This window comes from Amblyomma maculatum, unplaced genomic scaffold (genome assembly GCF_055883805.1).
Source record: "Amblyomma maculatum isolate TAMU_Amacu unplaced genomic scaffold, ASM5588380v1 scaffold_27, whole genome shotgun sequence".
In the NCBI taxonomy this organism is placed as follows: Eukaryota; Metazoa; Arthropoda; class Arachnida; order Ixodida; family Ixodidae; genus Amblyomma; species Amblyomma maculatum.
Genome location: NW_028146752.1, coordinates 202,564 through 221,147, shown reverse-complemented (window position 1 = coordinate 221,147; position 18,584 = coordinate 202,564). Strand labels below are relative to the sequence as shown.

The 18,584-nt window shown below is 45.7% G+C and overlaps 1 protein-coding gene across 1 annotated transcript; it reads right to left on the bottom strand.

Annotated features, from left to right (window-relative positions):
* Positions 1-793: 793 nt before the first annotated feature.
* On the bottom strand, positions 794-17,012 carry LOC146170918 (uncharacterized). Its single transcript, XM_084586696.1, has 3 exons — positions 16,924-17,012; positions 15,080-15,162; positions 794-5,623 (listed from the first exon to the last, which is right to left on the bottom strand). Exon 3 carries the CDS (start codon positions 5,543-5,545, stop codon positions 1,937-1,939), a length of 3,609 nt encoding a protein of 1,202 aa, XP_084442822.1. The 5' UTR covers positions 5,546-5,623; positions 15,080-15,162; positions 16,924-17,012; the 3' UTR covers positions 794-1,936.
* Positions 17,013-18,584: the final 1,572 nt, after the last annotated feature.

The following is an 18,584-nucleotide window of genomic DNA, read 5'->3' as shown; positions in this document are numbered from 1 at the left end:
ACATGTGCCCAACTATCACCTATACTCCGTTTCATATGAGACATGCAATGATGCCAAAGCTAGTGCAGCCTTTTGAGCTGGGTATGTTTGCGCTTGGAAAGTAGTTCTCCGTACATCCACAGCACAGGCAAGCATCTTTTGTTATGCCATAATTTATATAATGCATAACTCGAACTTGGGCAAGATGGTGCATAGCTGTTGGTAAGGGGAACAAGCGCACAAAAGACTCGTCATTTTCTTCCTTACGTGTGTGTCTTTTGTGCGCTTGTTCCCTTTGCCAACTTCATATAATGCGACTGGAAATGTCCTCCACATCTGTCATTTTGCCCCTTCTCAAGTTCTCATCCTACTCCTCACCAAGAGTAATTACATGGCCAGTATGCCTATTCTCTCTGGTGCCATCTGCACCTGAAAAAGTAGTTCACCATCAATATGTGACATGCACAGGGGGTACAATAACTGAATGCTTGATTAGCTTCTCTATCATTCTCTATCCAAGGATGTAGTTTTATATTGCTCCATCAAAACCTTTGCTGAATCTTTGAGAAGTATGAGTGACACAAGGTGAAGTGAAATCTTTTTTTGCGAATGCACCACTTGCGTACTTTTTAGAACGTTGCATGCAAAGTACGAGTGAAACTCATGGAAGCTGCATCTCTCTCTGCGAGCTTCTAGTGTCACTGTTTTATGAATTTCCTCTAGCATTAACATGTGGGTGTCCAGCCACATTACGACATTTTAGTGCTGCATCATAACAGACTGAGGTAGCCATACCAGGGTGTTGTCACTAAGCAGCTGCTCGTGAAAGCACATGATGCGTGAATCTGAATTGATCTGAAACCAAATGCATCTGAGGTAAACATCATTTGTGCAGCTCTAAAAAGTTCACTGGGAAAGCATATTTGTCTGCTGGCAGTACAACTGACAAAAGCTGAAGTGCTTTTTAAAAAAGCATCACAAGTCCAGTCACCAGACAAGCAAGACGTGTCAACACATACACAGAACTGCTGCCTGACATGGATGCAGCACAATTTAAGGCATAGATATATTTTACAAGCAATACATTCAAAATTCACACAATTCCACAGTTCATGGAGATGCATGACCGTAGAAGCATTTCAGGGCTGTACAGCCCTTTAAATATTACAAAGTAGCTCTCGTGCATTGTACTCATTCACATAGCACATAGGTGCCCACTTGGAATTCCTTCAGAAAGAAAAAAAAAACTTGTAGCATGACTGAACAGCACGAAGAGGTCAGATAGAGTACATTAAGAAAACTGCTCCCAGTGTCATACAATGTAGTTACAGCTCAACAAAGATTGTTGACCTTTCTGTAACACATTTCAGACTTTTTGAACTACAACGCGTGGATTCAACTGAACACTACACAGCATGCTAATAATTAGTGATGTGACTCATGCAGAATGGAGGATCTCTCTTTGCTTTGTTGAAATGTAGGATGGCATCACCTTGTGTGATTAATGACGATAAGCGTTGTTCTCCCTTTTGTACACTGCAAAAGCAAGCATTCGATGCATAACGGAAAGCACGCAGCAATTAGCTATGGACGTTTCCTTCTTTGAACTGTGTCTGCAATAATGTACAATGAGCTGTGTTTGGAGATCGAGCCTACCAAGTGTGGTGTGTGCACACAGCGTCTATGGGCCTCACTCCAACATCGGAGAGGAAAACGCATGCTTTTTGTGCCGTGTCACTCAGCAGACCAGCAGCGGGAGACAGGAGTTCCCTCAACCTCTGCGTGGGTGACCTCTTTTACTGTGCATTGGTTTGTGACGTGAGTTTTTACCACAATCAGGGTGGTCAATATCTCTTAATACTAATACGCCTGCGTTACTTTTTCTGAGTCAGATATGAGAGCTGATCATTCGGCGGACTCCTACCGCAGAGCGCGCCCTGAGCTAACGCCGGCTCATTCAGCTGCTCTCGTTGGACTTGGCCTCGCCTGAAGGCTGGGCGTCGGACTCCACTCCGGAACTGGACGACGTGCCTTCGTCCTGCTCGGCAGCCGGGGTGGTGTTGCGCAGGCTGCGGCTTCCCAGCGTTGAGTGTGGCCCGTGAGGAGGCCTTGGCGGCGGCAGCACCGCCTCGAGGCTGCGCACACGCCGGTCCATCGACCGCCGGTAGGGCGGCGGGGGCGGGGGCGAGGGCTTCACCACCTCCAGGAAGTTTGGGTTGATATAGCAGAAGTCCGTGTCCACCACGAACGGCGGGTTGGGCTTGGTGTGCGGGCTCTTGCTGGGCGTGCCGTTGGTGCCCGGCCGGTTCTCTCCTGGCAGCAAGATGGGCCGCCGCTGCTTCAGGTCGAACGAGGGCTGCGCCGCGGTGACGTCCAGCTTGCGCGACCGTGAGAGCCGCCGCAATGTCCGCCAGAGCAGAGTCGCTAAGCCGGCCACCAGAGCCGCCACTACACCGACCACAGTGGCTGCGATGGGCGCGACGGCACTCCGGCGGTCAGCGCAGGCGCCGCGGTAGCGCAGCTCCACCGCGACGATTCTAAACTCGGGGTAGAAGGCGCGCGTGACTTCGGGTGTCGGCTGGCCCGAGTTGGCGCGCATGGTGCGGAGCAGGGCGTCGACGGCGGCACGGTCGCACCAGCTCGAGTTGGCCGACGGGTCAGTCCAGCTGAGCACGTGCGGAGGGCCCAGGGCGAACGCAGTGCGCGCGAAGCGACGCGGGCAGACGTCGTCGCGGGCAAAGTGCTGGATGCGCTGCTCCAGTGCCTCCACCTGCTCCCACGAGAATTCGGCCGACGTGTTGAACACGAGCCGAAACTCGTGCGTCGGGCTTCGCGGGGGTTCCAGGGGTACGCAGCCCACTTTTCGCGGGGGAGCCAGGTAGGTAGTGACCGGTGGCGATGACGTGGTGCCGGTGGTCGTAGTTGGCGGAGTGGCGGAAGGCGATGAGTCATCGGGGCCGGCTCGTTCTGATGGTACAGTCGGCTCTGTGCTGGTCGCGCGAGTTGGCGGTACAGCCGGAGGCGAGAAGCCATCAGAGCCCGTGAACTGAGGTGCTTCACGTTCAGGAGTGACGCTTATGGAGACGTCTGGCACAACCGGCGAAGCACCGTTTTGAGCGCCGCGCACTATAGGTGGCTGTGTATCCTGCTCAAGGGTTGGAGCACTCGCTGTCGTATCATTCACTGGAGCATACGATACGAGTTCTTCACTGGCCTCCACATTCCTATGCAGTGGAGGCGGCGTGCTTGCCAGCTCAGCCATCGTAGTACTGGGCAGATCTGAAGGCACTTGCATAAATTCACTTGGTGCCTGCGTTGTTTCAAGTTCCCTGTGGGCAGTCTCTTTCTGAAGCATATGCTTTGTTGAAGTCTTAGTAACCAAATGTGTTGACTCATTTTCATGCAAATTACCACTTCTCTCTGGGGTTATTATCTGGCCATCTACGCTTGTGGCAGTAGTGCTGGCAATGTCAGCTGTGGGCATGCTCTCCAGCACTGCACCTCTAGTTGCATAACGTTCGGTATCATGATCGGCAAGTACTGTGCTTAACATGGCAGTTGGCAGTACTATATCTGTGATTGTATTACTTCCCACTCTTTGTGATGGCGCTACCACTGTATTGCCTCCTGTGCCGAGTTCTTGGGTTGTAGCATCAAGCGCATAGGTTGGAGAAAATTCTGTGTTACCATCTGGTGACTGTGAAACCGAGTACAAAGAAGTGTATCTTGGCGAGCTGTCTTTTGAGACCTCAGTATGGAATGTTTCATCACTGTAGGAAGGGTTAAATGCCTCTGTAGATGTTCCAGCTGTTTTTTCTCGTTCAGGAGTGCTTTCCAGATATGACTGACTTTGTGCTTCAGTTGCAGCGGCCCCTAATGAAATTCCAGCAGCCGTTAAGGTTGAAATAGTGCTTGTTGATAGGGGTAAGGTTGCCGTGTCAGCATGCAGTAAAGATGCTTGAGCTGATGTGTTGTAAACAAGAGGAATTTCCTGCCAAACAGTGCCAGCTTCCCAAATAGCTGTTATACCAGCTGTGGCATTTGGCTTCATATTTTCAAGGGGAGGACTGTATGTAAATGGCAGTGTAGTGCTTGAAGGTTCATTGTCACTCGTTTGGCTGGTACCATTCTGAAGCAATGGCACAGTTGCGTGCTCAAGCGCTATGGTTGTAGTCGTCTCATTTGATGGGGTCTTCTGCTCTGCTTGCACATCTGGCGGTTCTGTGCCAAGGACTGACGTGCTCTCTGATGACTGCGCTTCAGTTTCCTTGCTAACACTTTCATTGACAGGTGGCATATCTGTCACAGGTTCCAGTGGGGAGCTTGTGTTCCAATGGAAAGCCTCAGTTTCCTTGCTTACACCTTCATTGCCAGGTGGCATATTTGACGCAGGTTCCAATGGGTAGCTTGTGGTCAACGTGCTGCTTTGCGTGGTCAAAACTGGTGTCAATGCAACATCATCAGGAGTAAAATTTGTAGAGGTGGCAGTCGAAGGTTGCTTGGTCAAGGTTTGAGTTTCTGATGGATTCACTGTTGGACTCTGTATTGTCACAAGGCTCTCCAGCTGCAGTTCAACATCTTCCTCTCCACTAATGTCCAATTCCTCACTGGATGCCTGTGTACTCAAAGAAAAAGCCTGTTGAAAATCTTGACTGCTTTCCGGTAGGAGGCCCTTGGTCCCCCCCTCTATTGTTGGTATAACATTTGGTTCCACAGCTGCCGTAGTTGGTGCATCAGCATATGGAGTGCGTGCATCCATAATGTTGGTGCTCTCCGTGAGACCTTGTAGTTTGGAATAGTTTTGGATGGCACTCATTGTTGTGCTGGGCTCTTCATTTGGTGAAATTTTGCTAGTTAGCTCTACAATATGTGGTGCTTCCACGAAATGAACAGTAGAAATGCGCATGTCTTTTTTTTTAGTTTCACTGGTCACATTAAAAGCTGAGGCAGACATTGGCGTAGTCAGCTCTCTATCACCGAGAAAAGCGTGCAGTGAAGACACCGGTGCCTCATAGATGTCGCTGCCATTAGGGGCGTGTGTTGGCTTTGCCAGTTGCACTGCATCCTCCAGGGTGCTGTCATTTTCTGTAATGGGAGCCACACTGCTGCCTGGGGAATCTGGTACAGTCACCAATCTGTCTGCTGGCTTGTTCTTAAGGGAACTGAGTTCGTAATCAAGTATGTCCTTGTGTAATTCCAAGAAACCTTGTGTGGTAGCTTGCTGGTGGGGAACTGGGGTTCCAGACACTGTGGTCACTAAATCTGCCTCTCCACTGTGTACTGTGTTGACATCTTTGCTGGCCAGCCCCTTGCTACTTGGGGTAGTAATTGTCACTGTCGTGACTCCTTTGTCAAAAAACTTGATGGCACGTGCTGCATTAGCTTCTTGGAGCAAAGTGCTGTTAGCTGACTCCGGTGTGGCTGCTGATAGGTAAGTTACAGGCAAACCTGTCTCTGCTGGGGCCAGCTCTTCGTGGTCTGGCTTGGCAGCTGCTTCCCATGGCAGTGGCACAGCAGTGCAAGAGGCAAAGAGGAGGAGAGTGACAAGAGCTCCCCGCACTTCCATGAAGGTAGTAGCGGTGCTTTCTACTTGGTGCCTCTTGGCCAGGGTTCATCCTGTTGGCAGCGGGCCCTTGCCACTGCTCTGCACACGATAGAAACAAAAATAAAAGCAGTGGTCACAGAAAAGTCTGAGCCAAAAAAATAACTATGGGGGACACCTAAGCTCCACCATCAAGGGTAAGACACGATAGTGTAGGCATATAAAGCTCATTTAACCAAGCTGAATGAACGTACCTGCATAGCCTTGGTGTAGCATGCCTGCCTCAACATCCAAGTGCACCGGAAGGTTGACTCTTGGTTTGGTTTATGGGGTTTAACATCCCAACGCAACTCTGGCTATGAGAGATGGCGTAGTGGAGGGCTCCGGAAATTTTCATCTCATGCGGAACGTGCACTGACATCGCACAGCCTTGCACGGCGGCCAGGATTCAATTCCACATCCTTGGGCACAGTAGTCAAGTGCCCTAACCACTGCACCAGCACACTGAGGTTATTCTACCTTCTCACCTGAAATGAGCAACCCGAGTTGGCAGATGTGGTCTCGCCAAATCACACAGACCATGCCACTTTCATGATTTTTGCTCACAATGTCGAGACCGCATTTTCTGAGCAACAGAACCATTAATGCTATCACGTTAAAATGTCACGTGCACTGGCCTAGGATGACATGCCGATCTCTGCAGGTACCGGAAAGCTTGTTTGAAAAAAAAAAAGCAAATTGCAAACACCAAAATTCACCCAAAGTAGTGCTTGATTGAGAATGAGATAGTTAGTACACAGTAATGATATGCAGCCATTTAAGTCCCCTTGAAAGTGGAATTTGACAACATTAGAAGGAACGCTGCTACTATAGGTTTGAATTACTGAAGCCTGACATGGTTTTGTCATTTTAATGGCTTTTAACATTTCCTTACACATTTTCATTTTTTCCCACTGTCATCCTTATTTGCCTCTGCTCATCTTTACATTCCAGAAAAATTCTGCCATGCTTGTGGAGCCACTGCTCAGGGTGAAATCATTTGTTCATTAAGAACAGCGAAGTAATTATTAGGCGTAAATCCAGCCTTAGATTTCACAAGCCTTTTATCAATTTCTTTTTAGCCTTGCATATGTAGAAGCAGGGTTTCCATGGACCACTATTAGGCCTGATATTTAAGGATAATTCCAGGATTTCTATGATAAAAAGGGAGGAAGGCAAGGAGTCGTTTTTGGATCGCACAGATTAAGGATTGTTTGACTATTACAGTTAGTCACTGGGCTAGTTGGTATTTGCAATTTAAGCTCATAGTTCATCCTTCTTTTCATTCTTCCTTTCTTTGGCCGTGTGTCGTTGCGCTGAACACCATAAGCTTTGATTTTCCTCTCCACCATCCCTGCTTTCTTCTCTTTAGCCTTCTGGGGGGAAACTGTTAGAAGAAGATTTTACGTCATTCTTAATCTCGGCATCCTTGAGAGACTAGTGGCTGACTCCCATAGCAGTTAAGAGTTTTATGCAGTTTTCTTTCCAGACCCGTCAAGCTCCGGCTTCAATGCCTTTGTAACTCTCAATCAGTCACCAGGCACAACATATACTTTATTTATACAGATCGCTCAATGCCCCCCCCCCCCCTCCCTTTAGCATAATTCACACATTCGAGCCAGGCTTTTTCCGCTTAGCATGGCGTTCTAATTCATACTACACACATCCAAACACAAACGCATAGTGATGTGACATCAGCTGTTACTTTAGGGCCGGCATCACTGGTGTTCAAACTCAGCGAGCACCCCTCAGAGAAAGCATGGAAGATAGGATGGGAAACAAGCCTTCTGAAAGAATTTCTAGGAAGCAATGCATTCTCAAAGGGTTCCACTTCAGGACTTAATAGTTTGCTTATATAAGAGAATGGAAGTCTAGGTAAACATGCAAGAAACCAGCACACGCATAGAAAGAAAAATAGTGGAAATGGGACCAAAAAGTGTGAGAGCGGGTAGGCAGGATATTGGTAACCCTGGCCTCGCTAAGTGCCACATGAGTGTTTTGAGTTTTGTTCTGTTTCCCCCGAGGGGCGCTCCCAGTCACCACATAGTGTTCATCATCATAATCAGCCTGACTATACCCACTGCAGGGCGAAGGCCTCTCCCATCCACTTGACCCCTGTGAACTTCTCAACCTCATCAGCCCACCTAACTTTCTGCCGCCCCCTGCTACGCTTTCCTTCCCTTGGAATCCAGTTTGTTACCCTAAGTGACCATCGGTTATCCTCTCTTCACACTATGTACATGCCCTGCCCATGCCCATTTCTTCTTAATTTCCACTAGAATGTCAGTAACATGAGTTATTTCTCTGACCCACTCTGCACGCTTCCTATCTTTTAATGTTACCCCTACCATTTTTCGTTCCATAGCCCTCTGAGTTATCCTCAACTTAAGTGAACCCTCTTGGTTAGCCTCCATGTTTCAGCCCCATAGGTGAGTACAGGTAAGATGCAACTGTTGTATATTTTCCTCTTCAGCGATACCGGTAAGCTGCTAGTCATAATCTGTGAGTGCTTGCCAAATGCGCTCCATCCAAATCTTCTTGTTATTTCCTTTTCATGGTCCGGATCTGCGGTTACTACCTGTCATAAGTAGACATATTCGCCTACTACTTCCAGTACTTCGCTCCCTAATGTAAACTGCTGTTCCTTCCCGAGGCTGTTGAACATTACCTTAGTCTTCTGCATATTGATTTTCATGCCTGCCTTTATACTTTTCCTGTCTAGGTCATCAATCATTATTTGCAGTTCATCCCCCGAGTTGCTTAGCAAAACAATGTCGTCAGCAAATCGCAGATTACTGACGCATTCTCCATCTACCCTTATCCCTAACTGCTCCCATTCCAAGTCTCTGAATACTTCCTCTAAGCAAGCTGTGAATAGTACTGGGAGCTGTGAATAGTACTGGGGAGATTGTGTCTCCTTGCCTAACACCTTTCTTTATGGGAATTTTGTTACTTTCTTTATGCAGAACTATGGTTGCTGTGCAGCCACTATATATATCTTCCAGCACTTTCACGTACGGCTCGTCTACCCCCTGATTTCGAAATGCCTGCATCACCCCCGAGGTTCCAACTGAGTCAAATGCTTTTTCGTGTATTAGGGCTAGTTATATACCGAGCATTTTTCGATCACCTGATTGATGGTATGGATATAATCGATAGTAGAGTACCGTTTCCGAAAACCTGCTTGATCCTTTGCTTGATTGCAGTCTAAGGTTGTCCTGATTCTATTAGCGATTACCTTAGTAAATACTTTATACGTAACAGACAGTAAGCTGATTGGTCTGTAATTTTGAAGGTCCTTAGAGTCCCCTTTCTTATGAATGAGGATAATGTTTGCATTCTTTCATGGTTCCACTACCGTCGATGACACCAGGCACTGCGTATACAGGGTGGCCAGTTTTTCTAGCACGATATCCCCCCACGTCCTTAAGCAAATCTGTAGTTATCTGATCCTCTCCAGCTGATTTCCCCCTTTTCATAGTTTCTAATGCTTTCTTGACCTCGTCCTTCGTCACTGGTGGAACGTCGGATTGTTTTTTCCTACCGCCAATCTCATTACGGTCCTGACTACTTTGGCTACTGTAGAGATCTGTATACAACTGCTAGGCTACTTTGACTATCTTGTCCATATTCGTGATGACGTAGCCCGCCTTGTCCCTTATCGCATACATCTGGTTTTTGCCTATGCCAAATTTCTTCTTTACCACTTTAAGGCTTCCCCCGTTCTTTACAGCATGCTCAATTTTCTCCATGTTATACTTCCTTATATCGGCCACCTTGCGTTTATTGATTAGCTTTGATATCTCGGCCAATTCAATCTGGTCTGTTGGATTTGAAGCTTTCATACTCTGCCGTTTCTTAATCAAATCTTTCGTCTCCTTAGACAGCTTACCGGTATCCCCTCCAACTATCCTACCGCCTACTTCTACCGTACACTCAGTAATGATATCTCTGAAATTATTGTTCATTGCTTCTAGGGTAATGTCGCCATCCTCGGTTAGAGCTGAACATCTATTCTGTAGCGAGATCCTGAACTCTTCTGCTCTCCCCCTCACCGCTAATTCGTTGATGGGTTTCTTTCTTACTAATCTGTTGCATTCCTTCTTCAGATTTAGGCTAATTCGAGACCTCACCATCCTGTGGTCACTGCATCACACTTTCCCGATTACCTCTACATCTTGCATAATGGCAGGGGTTGAACACATTATGAAGTCAATTTCATCTTTAGTCATTATTAATATAAACAGTGCGAACACGAAGACAAAGGACAAGATAAAAGAAAGCCACAGTACAAGCGCTGACTCACAACTATGCCTAAGCCCTTTACTCCAAGGCCCAGAAAAAACAAACATGAAGAAAACGAAAGTCACGTGAAACAACCCCTGGGTTCACCTGCTGCACAAAAAGTCACTTAAAAAAGACACCTCTTTGCTTGAAAGAGCAAGAGAAGTCTTGCTGACACACTTAATGTCCGTTGAAATAAAATATGATTCCACTATCTCTCTCATCTTCTCTTTGTGGCGATACAAAATCCTAACCTTCTCAAACTTAGGAGTGCACTTCTTCTTCTCCTTCTTCATTATTTCATATGAATGGCAATGTGATACCAGAAACGTTTTGTCCTTTCCACTTTTCAAGTTGTTCCGGTGTTCCTGTAGTCTCTTATTAATACATCGTCCTGTTTGTCCTATATAACTGGCTCCACAAGAGAGTGAAGCCTGTACACAACACCTGTCTTGCATCCAACATATGGGTTCCTATGTTTCACCCCACATTCTTGCTTCTTCGCTTCTCTTTCCCTTTGAATAGCCGGGCAGATCCTCTTCATCTTGAGCGGGGCGGTCAATGCGACGTCAACACTATACCTCTTGCCTACATTTTTGAGGCCATGCGAAGTTCTGTGCACATACGGTACCACTGCAACCTTCTTCTTCCTTTCACCCATGCTGGGCAGGGATTTCACTTGTCTTTCAAAACTCTTGCCCATGCCATGGTAACAAGATTTCTTCAACGCATTTAATAAGCATGTGTTGATCATCCCATTCTTCACTAATTTGGAATGCCCCGAATTGGAGCTTAGCAACGGCTTCATCGATCTCGGGTTGTATTCCCAACAAACATGATCATCACCGAATTTGGGGCATTCCAAATTAATGAAGAATGGGATGATCAACACATGCTTATTAAATGCGTTGAAGAAATCTTGTTACCACGGCATGGGCAAGAGTTTTGAAAGACAAGTGACAAGAATTGCAAAGGCCGGTTATCGGGAGCCGGTTATTATCGAGGCCAGTTGCCGGGTGCTGAAGAGCCTTAAAAGAACGCACAGACTGAAATCCCTGCCCAGCATGGGTGAGAGGAAGAGGAAAGTTGCAGTAGTACCGTATGTGCACAGAATTTCGCATGGCCTCAAAAATGTAGGCAAGAGATATAATGTTGACGTCACATTGACCACCCCGCTCAAGATGAAGAGGATCTGCCCGGCTATTCAAAGGGAAAGAGAAGCGAAGAAGCAAGAATGTGGGGTGAAACATAGGAACCCATATGCTGGATGCAAGACAGGTGTTGTGTACAGGCTTCACTCTCTTGTGGAGCCAGTTATATAGGACAAACAGGACGATGTATTAATAAGAGACTACAGGAACACCGGAACAACTTGGAAAGTGGAAAGGACAAAACGTTTCTGGTATCACATTGCCAGTCATGTGAAATAATGAAGAAGGAGAAGAAGAAGTGCACTCCTAAGTTTGAGAGGGTTAGGATTTTGTATCGCCACAAAGAGAAGATGACGAGAGAGATAGTGGAATCATATTTTATTTCAACGGACAATAAGTGTGTCAGCAAGACTTCTCTTGCTCTTTCAAGCAAAGAGGTGTCTTTTTTAAGTGATTTTTTGTGCAGCAGGTGAACCCGGGGGTTGTTTCACGTGACTGTTTCGTTTTCTTCATGTTTGTTTGTTCTGGGCCTTGGAGTAAAGGGCTTAGGCATAGTTGTGAGTCAGTGCTTGTACTGTGGCTTTCTTTTATCTTGTCCTTTGTCTTTGTGTTCGCGCTGTTTATATTAATAATGAATAAGTACCAACTTGCCCAACAAAGTATCTTGGTTCATTTTTAGTCTCCCCGTTAGGACTTCTCCATGTCCAGTCCCGGTTCTTCCGTTTGCTGAAGAAGGTATTCATGATTCTTAAGTTATTGCACTCTGCAAACTCAACTAGTAATTCCCCACTGCTATTCCTAGAACCAGTGCGATAGTCACCTACTGCCTGGTCTCCTGCCTGCTTTTTTCCTACCTTGGCATTGAAGTCGCCCATTAGTACAGTATACTGCGTATTTACTTTTCGCATTGCCGATTCTACATCTTCGTAGAAGCTTTCAACTGCCTGGTCATCATAACTACATGTAGGTGCATAGGCCTGTACAACCTTCAGTTTATATTGTTTATTAAGCCTAATTACGATGCCTGCCACCCTAACATTAATACTATAGATAGAATTCATCTAAATTACCCGCTATATATTTATTGACAAGGAAACATACTCCTAGTTGTCGCCTCTCTGGTAAACCTCGATAACACAGTACATGCCCATCCTTCAGTACAGGCATCCTTCAGTGCCTCATTCGGCCTCCTAACCTCACTAATCCCTATGAGATCCCATTTCATACCGTCTAGTTCCTCTAACAGCGCTGCTAAAGTAGATTCGCTGGCTAGGGTTCTAGCATTAAACATTGCCAGGGTCAGTTTCCAATGGCGGCCTGTCCAGCGGAGCCAGGAATTCTTAGCACCCCCTGCTGCGTCACAGGTCTGACCGCCGCCGTGGTCAGTTGTTCCGCAGCCGCTGGTGACTGAGGGCCGGGGTTTTATGGAGCTTATCATGAGAGCTTACCATATAGTGTTGCTTTGCACCAATGTTCTGGGTTTTGTTTTATTAGAAAGTGAATTGTTTCTTGGATCTTTTCTAATTTTGAAAACAACTTATGCATTTGCATGAATAGAAGGCATGGACGATACAGAATTGGACGTCTAGATGTGGATGTCTAAAAAAGAATATCCGAATGTAAAATTTTCAGCTTTTTGAACTCCATGCGTAATGTGCACCTGCAAAATAGAAATTATTTCCATGATTCTTTGGGCGTTTGCTTGGTAAGCTGTGGCACATCAATCTTGCAAAATCTATCATTTATGAACTTACGACACTTAATGTAGTTTTTGACAATCATGCAAAGAACTAACCGCTTACATTTTGCACTGCAATAGTAGTGCAAGGCATAAACAACTGTCTTTCTTAATTAGGGCTTGACCGTGCTAAATGCTGTGCCAAAACATATTGGCAAGCTGGTTGGTGAAGCATCTCATGAAGAACAGCACGAATAGACAAACACGCTAGACAAGAAGTGATGAATACAACTCCGACGACCTCCGGCGCTGCATGGTTATTCACAAAAACAATACACACACAAGAGAATTAAACCAAGACGTTAACACAGATGATGCGCTTGCTATCAACTGCCTGTTTTTGTGGTACGAAAAAGAAGAATTTTTTTATTCTGAATTTCTTCGCATTTTTTTTTTAATCTTTTGTTTACTTCTTCCTAATATTGTAGCGCCACGTTTTTTGTGAAGCTTTCTTCTTCTTCGTACCACAAAAACAGGCAGTTGGTAGCGAGCGCATCATTTGTGTTGTCTTGGTTTAATTCTCTTGTGTGTGCATTGTTTTTGTGTATAACCATGCAGCACCGGAGGTCTTCGGAGTCGTATAGCCAACTAGCCCGCTCACAAGTACTACTGATGAATACAGCACTGGCTAACAGGTGGTTTTCTTCTTCCTCAACTAAAAGATCAGTTTGGTTTATGGGATTTAGCGTCCGGAAGCTATTCAGGCTACAAGAAACGCAGCAGTGGAGCACTCGCAGAAATTTCGACCACCTGGCGTTCTTTACCTTGCACTGACGGCACCAGGTGCCTAGCTCTTCGCCGCCGTCAAAAAGCGGCCGCCACGACAGGTTCGATCGCGCATCCTTGGGCACAGTAGCCAAGCTCCCTAACCACTGCACCACTGCAGGAGTTTTGGCAGAAAAGTAACAATGAACACATGCACAAAAAGAAATTAAGAAAGAGAAACAGAGATGGTAAAAGAAAATCCTGACACCACCGCCTGTGTTCGTGCTCATGTGTTTCATGTCATTTTCTCTGCCTTGAACAAATTTTTCAAAAGTGGCAAATCAACTAGCCCAATTTTAAACCCTCCTAACAATAACGAGCAAGCTCTGCAAAATCAGGAGGGATTAAGAATCCGCACAAAAGTGACTGTTCTCTTTGTAGTAACACTAACAAAGGTGCTGACTTGCATATTTCCCCATTTCTTCTTTCTTTTTGTGCATGTGTTCATCGTTACTCTTCTTCTTCTGATAGAGGATGAAGAACAGGAACCATCAGTTGCTAGTCAGCACTGTGAGGCGCCCTTCTTGTCTAGTCTATTCGTGTTTGTGCTGCTCTTCACGAGAAGTTGTATATGCTATTTACCGGTAGGCGGAAAACTATTTATTTTGCAAAGAAAAAAAAAACATAGCACATGAAACATATATGTTTAAGGTAAGCAAAATATTGCTACATGAAAATATTTTTTCAGCAATAGACGTGGATGAAGGACTGCTGCACCCACTGGGCTTTATTATTATCATACTAATAGCGGGATGCTCTGGCATTTTTAGTATCTGCATGTACTTAAAAGCATTAAATTTGTTGATGTCTTGGGCAGTGAAAATGTGTCCCCTGGTAACAATATTCAGGTCTCAAAGGGCTAAAATCACAACTTAGATTCCCTCCTTCATCCATTCCTTCCTGGCTTTGTTGGGGTGTCCATTGAGAGTGAGTGGGTTGTGCTGTGTTAGCGCTGTTCCCAACATGATATGCCCTTCCTTATAATTAATATCTTTGCTATTCATGCACTTCAACAGATGTCAAAAATTTCGTGTTGGTGTTAACTGAAAATGAAATAGTACCAGTTCTGTTTTTAGAAGTTCCAGCTGGCCTATCCTTTTGCGTGGGTAAATTCAAAATTATCTGCTCCAGGTTCCCATTAAGAAATTAGGTGCGGTGTTCTCCACTAGTGAGAGCCTAGATTAAGGCACACAGCTTGGGTTGAGCATGAAATGTCAATGAAACTTGTTGCTGGGCTAGTTGGTAACACATTCTTAGAATAAAAAAGTAGCGCAAAAGGACAAGGACAGAGGAAGGGAGCATTCGTGTTTGTGGTCCCTTCCTCTGTCCTCGTTCTTTTGCGCTACCTTATTCTAAGAATGAGGAGTCAGCACATTGAAGAAGTGGCCACCTCAAACTTCCTCTCTGTAACATGCTTGAAATAAAGTTTTTCAGACAGAAAGGTGGCATGGGCCATGTCCCAGAAGGCAGCATATCCTGGGCTAAAATACACAACCCAACACACGTTTCAGCATGCTGAGCATTAACTAGATTCTGAAAGCTGCTTGCTTTATTGCAGCCCAGGCAAGCCAAAGCACTCACACGTGCAAGCAAAGGAAATGAGCAGTTCCATCTGGGTTGATATTTTTGTCTCTGTTGTTCAGCAGCCACAGCGATTTACCTGCCTGCATGAATGAACAGTAATACTTAATTCTGTACATCTACACTCAGGAACTCAGTTACCATTATTATTATAGATTAAACTGCCACTTGGCTACAGTGCTCCACATCAACTGAGCAACATTCTCTTAACCAGAGCCATTAGTTGAGGAAAAATATACTTCTAAACTAAAATATTCTAACGTTGAGTACAACTATTCAAATGTTTTTGTGATATATTAAGGCAAATAATTTGAGAAGTGCTTGTATGTATGCGTGCATGTGAAGTTACAAAGCACTCTTTATTTTTCTCACGAGCCAAAAGAGAAAGTAGAGCCACAAGGTAGTTATTCTTTCTTTTCTGGTAAATTCTTTGGCTCCTGACTCTTTTTCGCTCGGTTACAACAACAATGGTGACGCAGCTCAACCGTTGCATGGGCACAAAGGAGCTATGCTCTAAAACAATCTCTTATCCAAGAACATTAATTTTGTCTACACGGGTATTTTATTTCTAGCTAAGATGATCTTTGACATCGGAAATAAAACGATTCTGTTTAACCTGGCTTGTTAAATTATCATCTGCAGAATTGTTCCAATAGAAACAGGACAGTGGTTACGGTGCTCGCCTACTGTGCCCAAGGATGCGGGATCGAATCCTGGCTGCGGCAGCACAAAGTAGTTTTGGCAGTTTCAGTTAAAAATGTTTGTCCTTCAGTTTGCAGATTTCGCGGTGCTGTACTGGCTGCAGTTAATCGCGCCTCTATGCTGTGCAAATGTCAATGCATGCTAAAGAATCCCGGATGGTCAAAATTTCCAAAGCCTCACAAACAAAACCAAAATTTAGAGTTGCTGTCAAAACTGAAGAGTAGGTGAGCAGATATAATACTGCCTGCTGGAAATATTAGATTGGGCACCAGCAAGACTCATAGCTGTGCTAATCCCATCTCTGGGAATGCAAGAGCAATCTAAGCGAAGTTTCTATGCACACTACCTTACTGGTGCTCTCAGAAATGCAATCATTTAACTCCTTATGTGACCCCCAATAGAAATCCTGCATGCACCCAGCTCAGGTAAAGTTCCAGCTGGCTTGCATGAGGAGCATCTCGAATGCTGGCTTTAAATTGGAGCCGGTAGATGCATGATGGCATGCCGGCGAAAGCCAATCTATGTCATCTTGTAGTTATATATTTGCAGTGAGCACCACAATAAAGTACATACAGAAAAAAAAAACAAACACTAAAGCTTCAAAAGAAAATTGACACAATAAGCAGATAAAAAGATCAAAGGTACAGGTTACCGTTTTGTTTCCGAATACCTATATGATCGTGACGAAAAAGCATAACATCGAGCACGGTTTTTCGTCAGACGGCATGCACAATGCATGTTGAGCGTTACCTATATGTTTTCGGTGTGCTGCAATAATATAGCTCTCCAAGCAGCCTTTCAATTTCTAGCTAGCGTGATGGTGCATGCAGCACGTATACGAGCCGTTTAAGTAGCGCTTCATGCGCACATGTGGCCTGGCCGTGAGCTGTACAAACAATCATATCATTCATGTAAAAATGTCGCATAGGTGGCTTTCTGAGTTATGACCGATTGCCAAGAGAATTTCGCTGCCAAATAAAGCGAAGCAGATATATGCATTGACAATCGCAATTGCACGGATAGTCGGACTGCAACATGATCGGCTTCATTCGCACTGACCAGGTCGGTGCTCCTTCATGTGCATGTTCACGCTAATAAAATCAGTGATCGGGCGTAAGTGCATGCATGTGAAAGCGTCTCACCTCACCGCGCCCGCACTTGCAGCGTAACTTTTAGCGGCAGTTCACAGCGTCGCAAAGCTTCAGATTCAACACACCGATAGGAACACCGCCCTTCCCAGGTCTTCAAGGCCTCACGTCAGTAGATTCACTTGACCGCAGCCGTTTGAAACTCGGCGGCGTCGCGAAGCAACTTCGCCTTTCGAGGCACCGATTGGCTGGAGGGAGGTCACGTGCCCTCAGCGATGGCCGTTGGAAACCCACCCGCCGTCTGCAACTTCGCATGCGTGTTTCTTTTGAGCTGCGCAATCCATGCGCTTAAGCCGGTCTACACGTTGCAAAAAAGAAAAAGAAGAGAGAGAGAAAAGCGGGCATTGTTCCCCTCACTGGGGCCTCGTGTTTTCCGCGCGTACGCGCGCGGTCTGACAAAACCTCCTCGGAGCCCCCCTCCCCCCCCCCCCCCCTTCTCGTCCTCTCTCTCTCACACACACACGCACGCACGCACAGACACACACACAAACTAAAATCAAGGCAGAAAGCGAGAAGGGAGGAGGTGCGCCTTTGGCGTCTGCTATGGCGCCATAGAGCACGGATTATGTGCAGATACTTTATGCGAGAAAAGAGGCCATCTTAGTTCAAAACAATTGACGAAAATATTTTTGACTTCAACGACGTCCGCGCCGCTTTGTTATACTTGGGAAAAGCGCCCATAAATATGCATGAGCAGTTTCCAGAGCTAGACCGCGACGATACCCTAGCTCTTCCTGAGAATTGCTCATTATAGTTTTTAGGTGAAGCGATCGACGTGCCGATACCACCGTCTCACGCCTTTTTATCGACACACAATAACCGGCTCTGCTTTTCTCTTACAAAGGTTCTGCTTAATGCAAGTCGACCCTCTCAGTCTGTAAAAAACTACGTAAAAAAAAAAAATCGCAGTTTGTAAAGCAGGCTTTTCCTCCCGCAGGCAGGTTATGCAGGAAAGCATAGCAGAAACTAGCGCAAAGGAAATTTGCAACTGCAATTTCAAACAAATTTCCTGCAGCAAATTTTATGTCTTTATCTTACTGACATGATGAATGAAATCAATAACATATCTGCGTTTATATGCATGCAGGTTTCCGCGCGCGTGCGGACGATATATTACAAGGTCCAAAATTAACGTATGAACTATAACTAGGAGTGCACTTGAGCACACGTGAAAGGTTAAGAATGCGGATTTCGTCACCTGCCTAAGATGTTTCGCGTATTTTTCTTTTACTGCGTGCCGACGGAATAGGTGCGCGATGTACGCGCGTTTGATTCTATTATCGGCGCCGCAAGATAAATTTGCCTTTATGCGCATGCAAGCGTGGGGGCGATGCGTACTATTTCACTAGGAAACTGCTTTTATTTCCGGCTTCTGAAGCCAACGAGGGTTGTGCAGAAGCATGTAATCTTCCGCATCCTTGCTTTGTACATTATGGAAGCATACAAGCTTTGTTCGAGTGTACGGGCGGGCCCATAATGTAAGATAAAATTACTCGCGTGCGTACTGAACACTCGCTTATCCCCGAGTGGCGGCGTTTGCATTTTGGGAGTATGAACAAGAACGCTGCTAAGATAAATGCAGGAAACTCACCATTCTCCGCACACCTCCATGACGGCTTCGTCGCCTCGTTTCCCAAAGAACTTCGAATGCATTG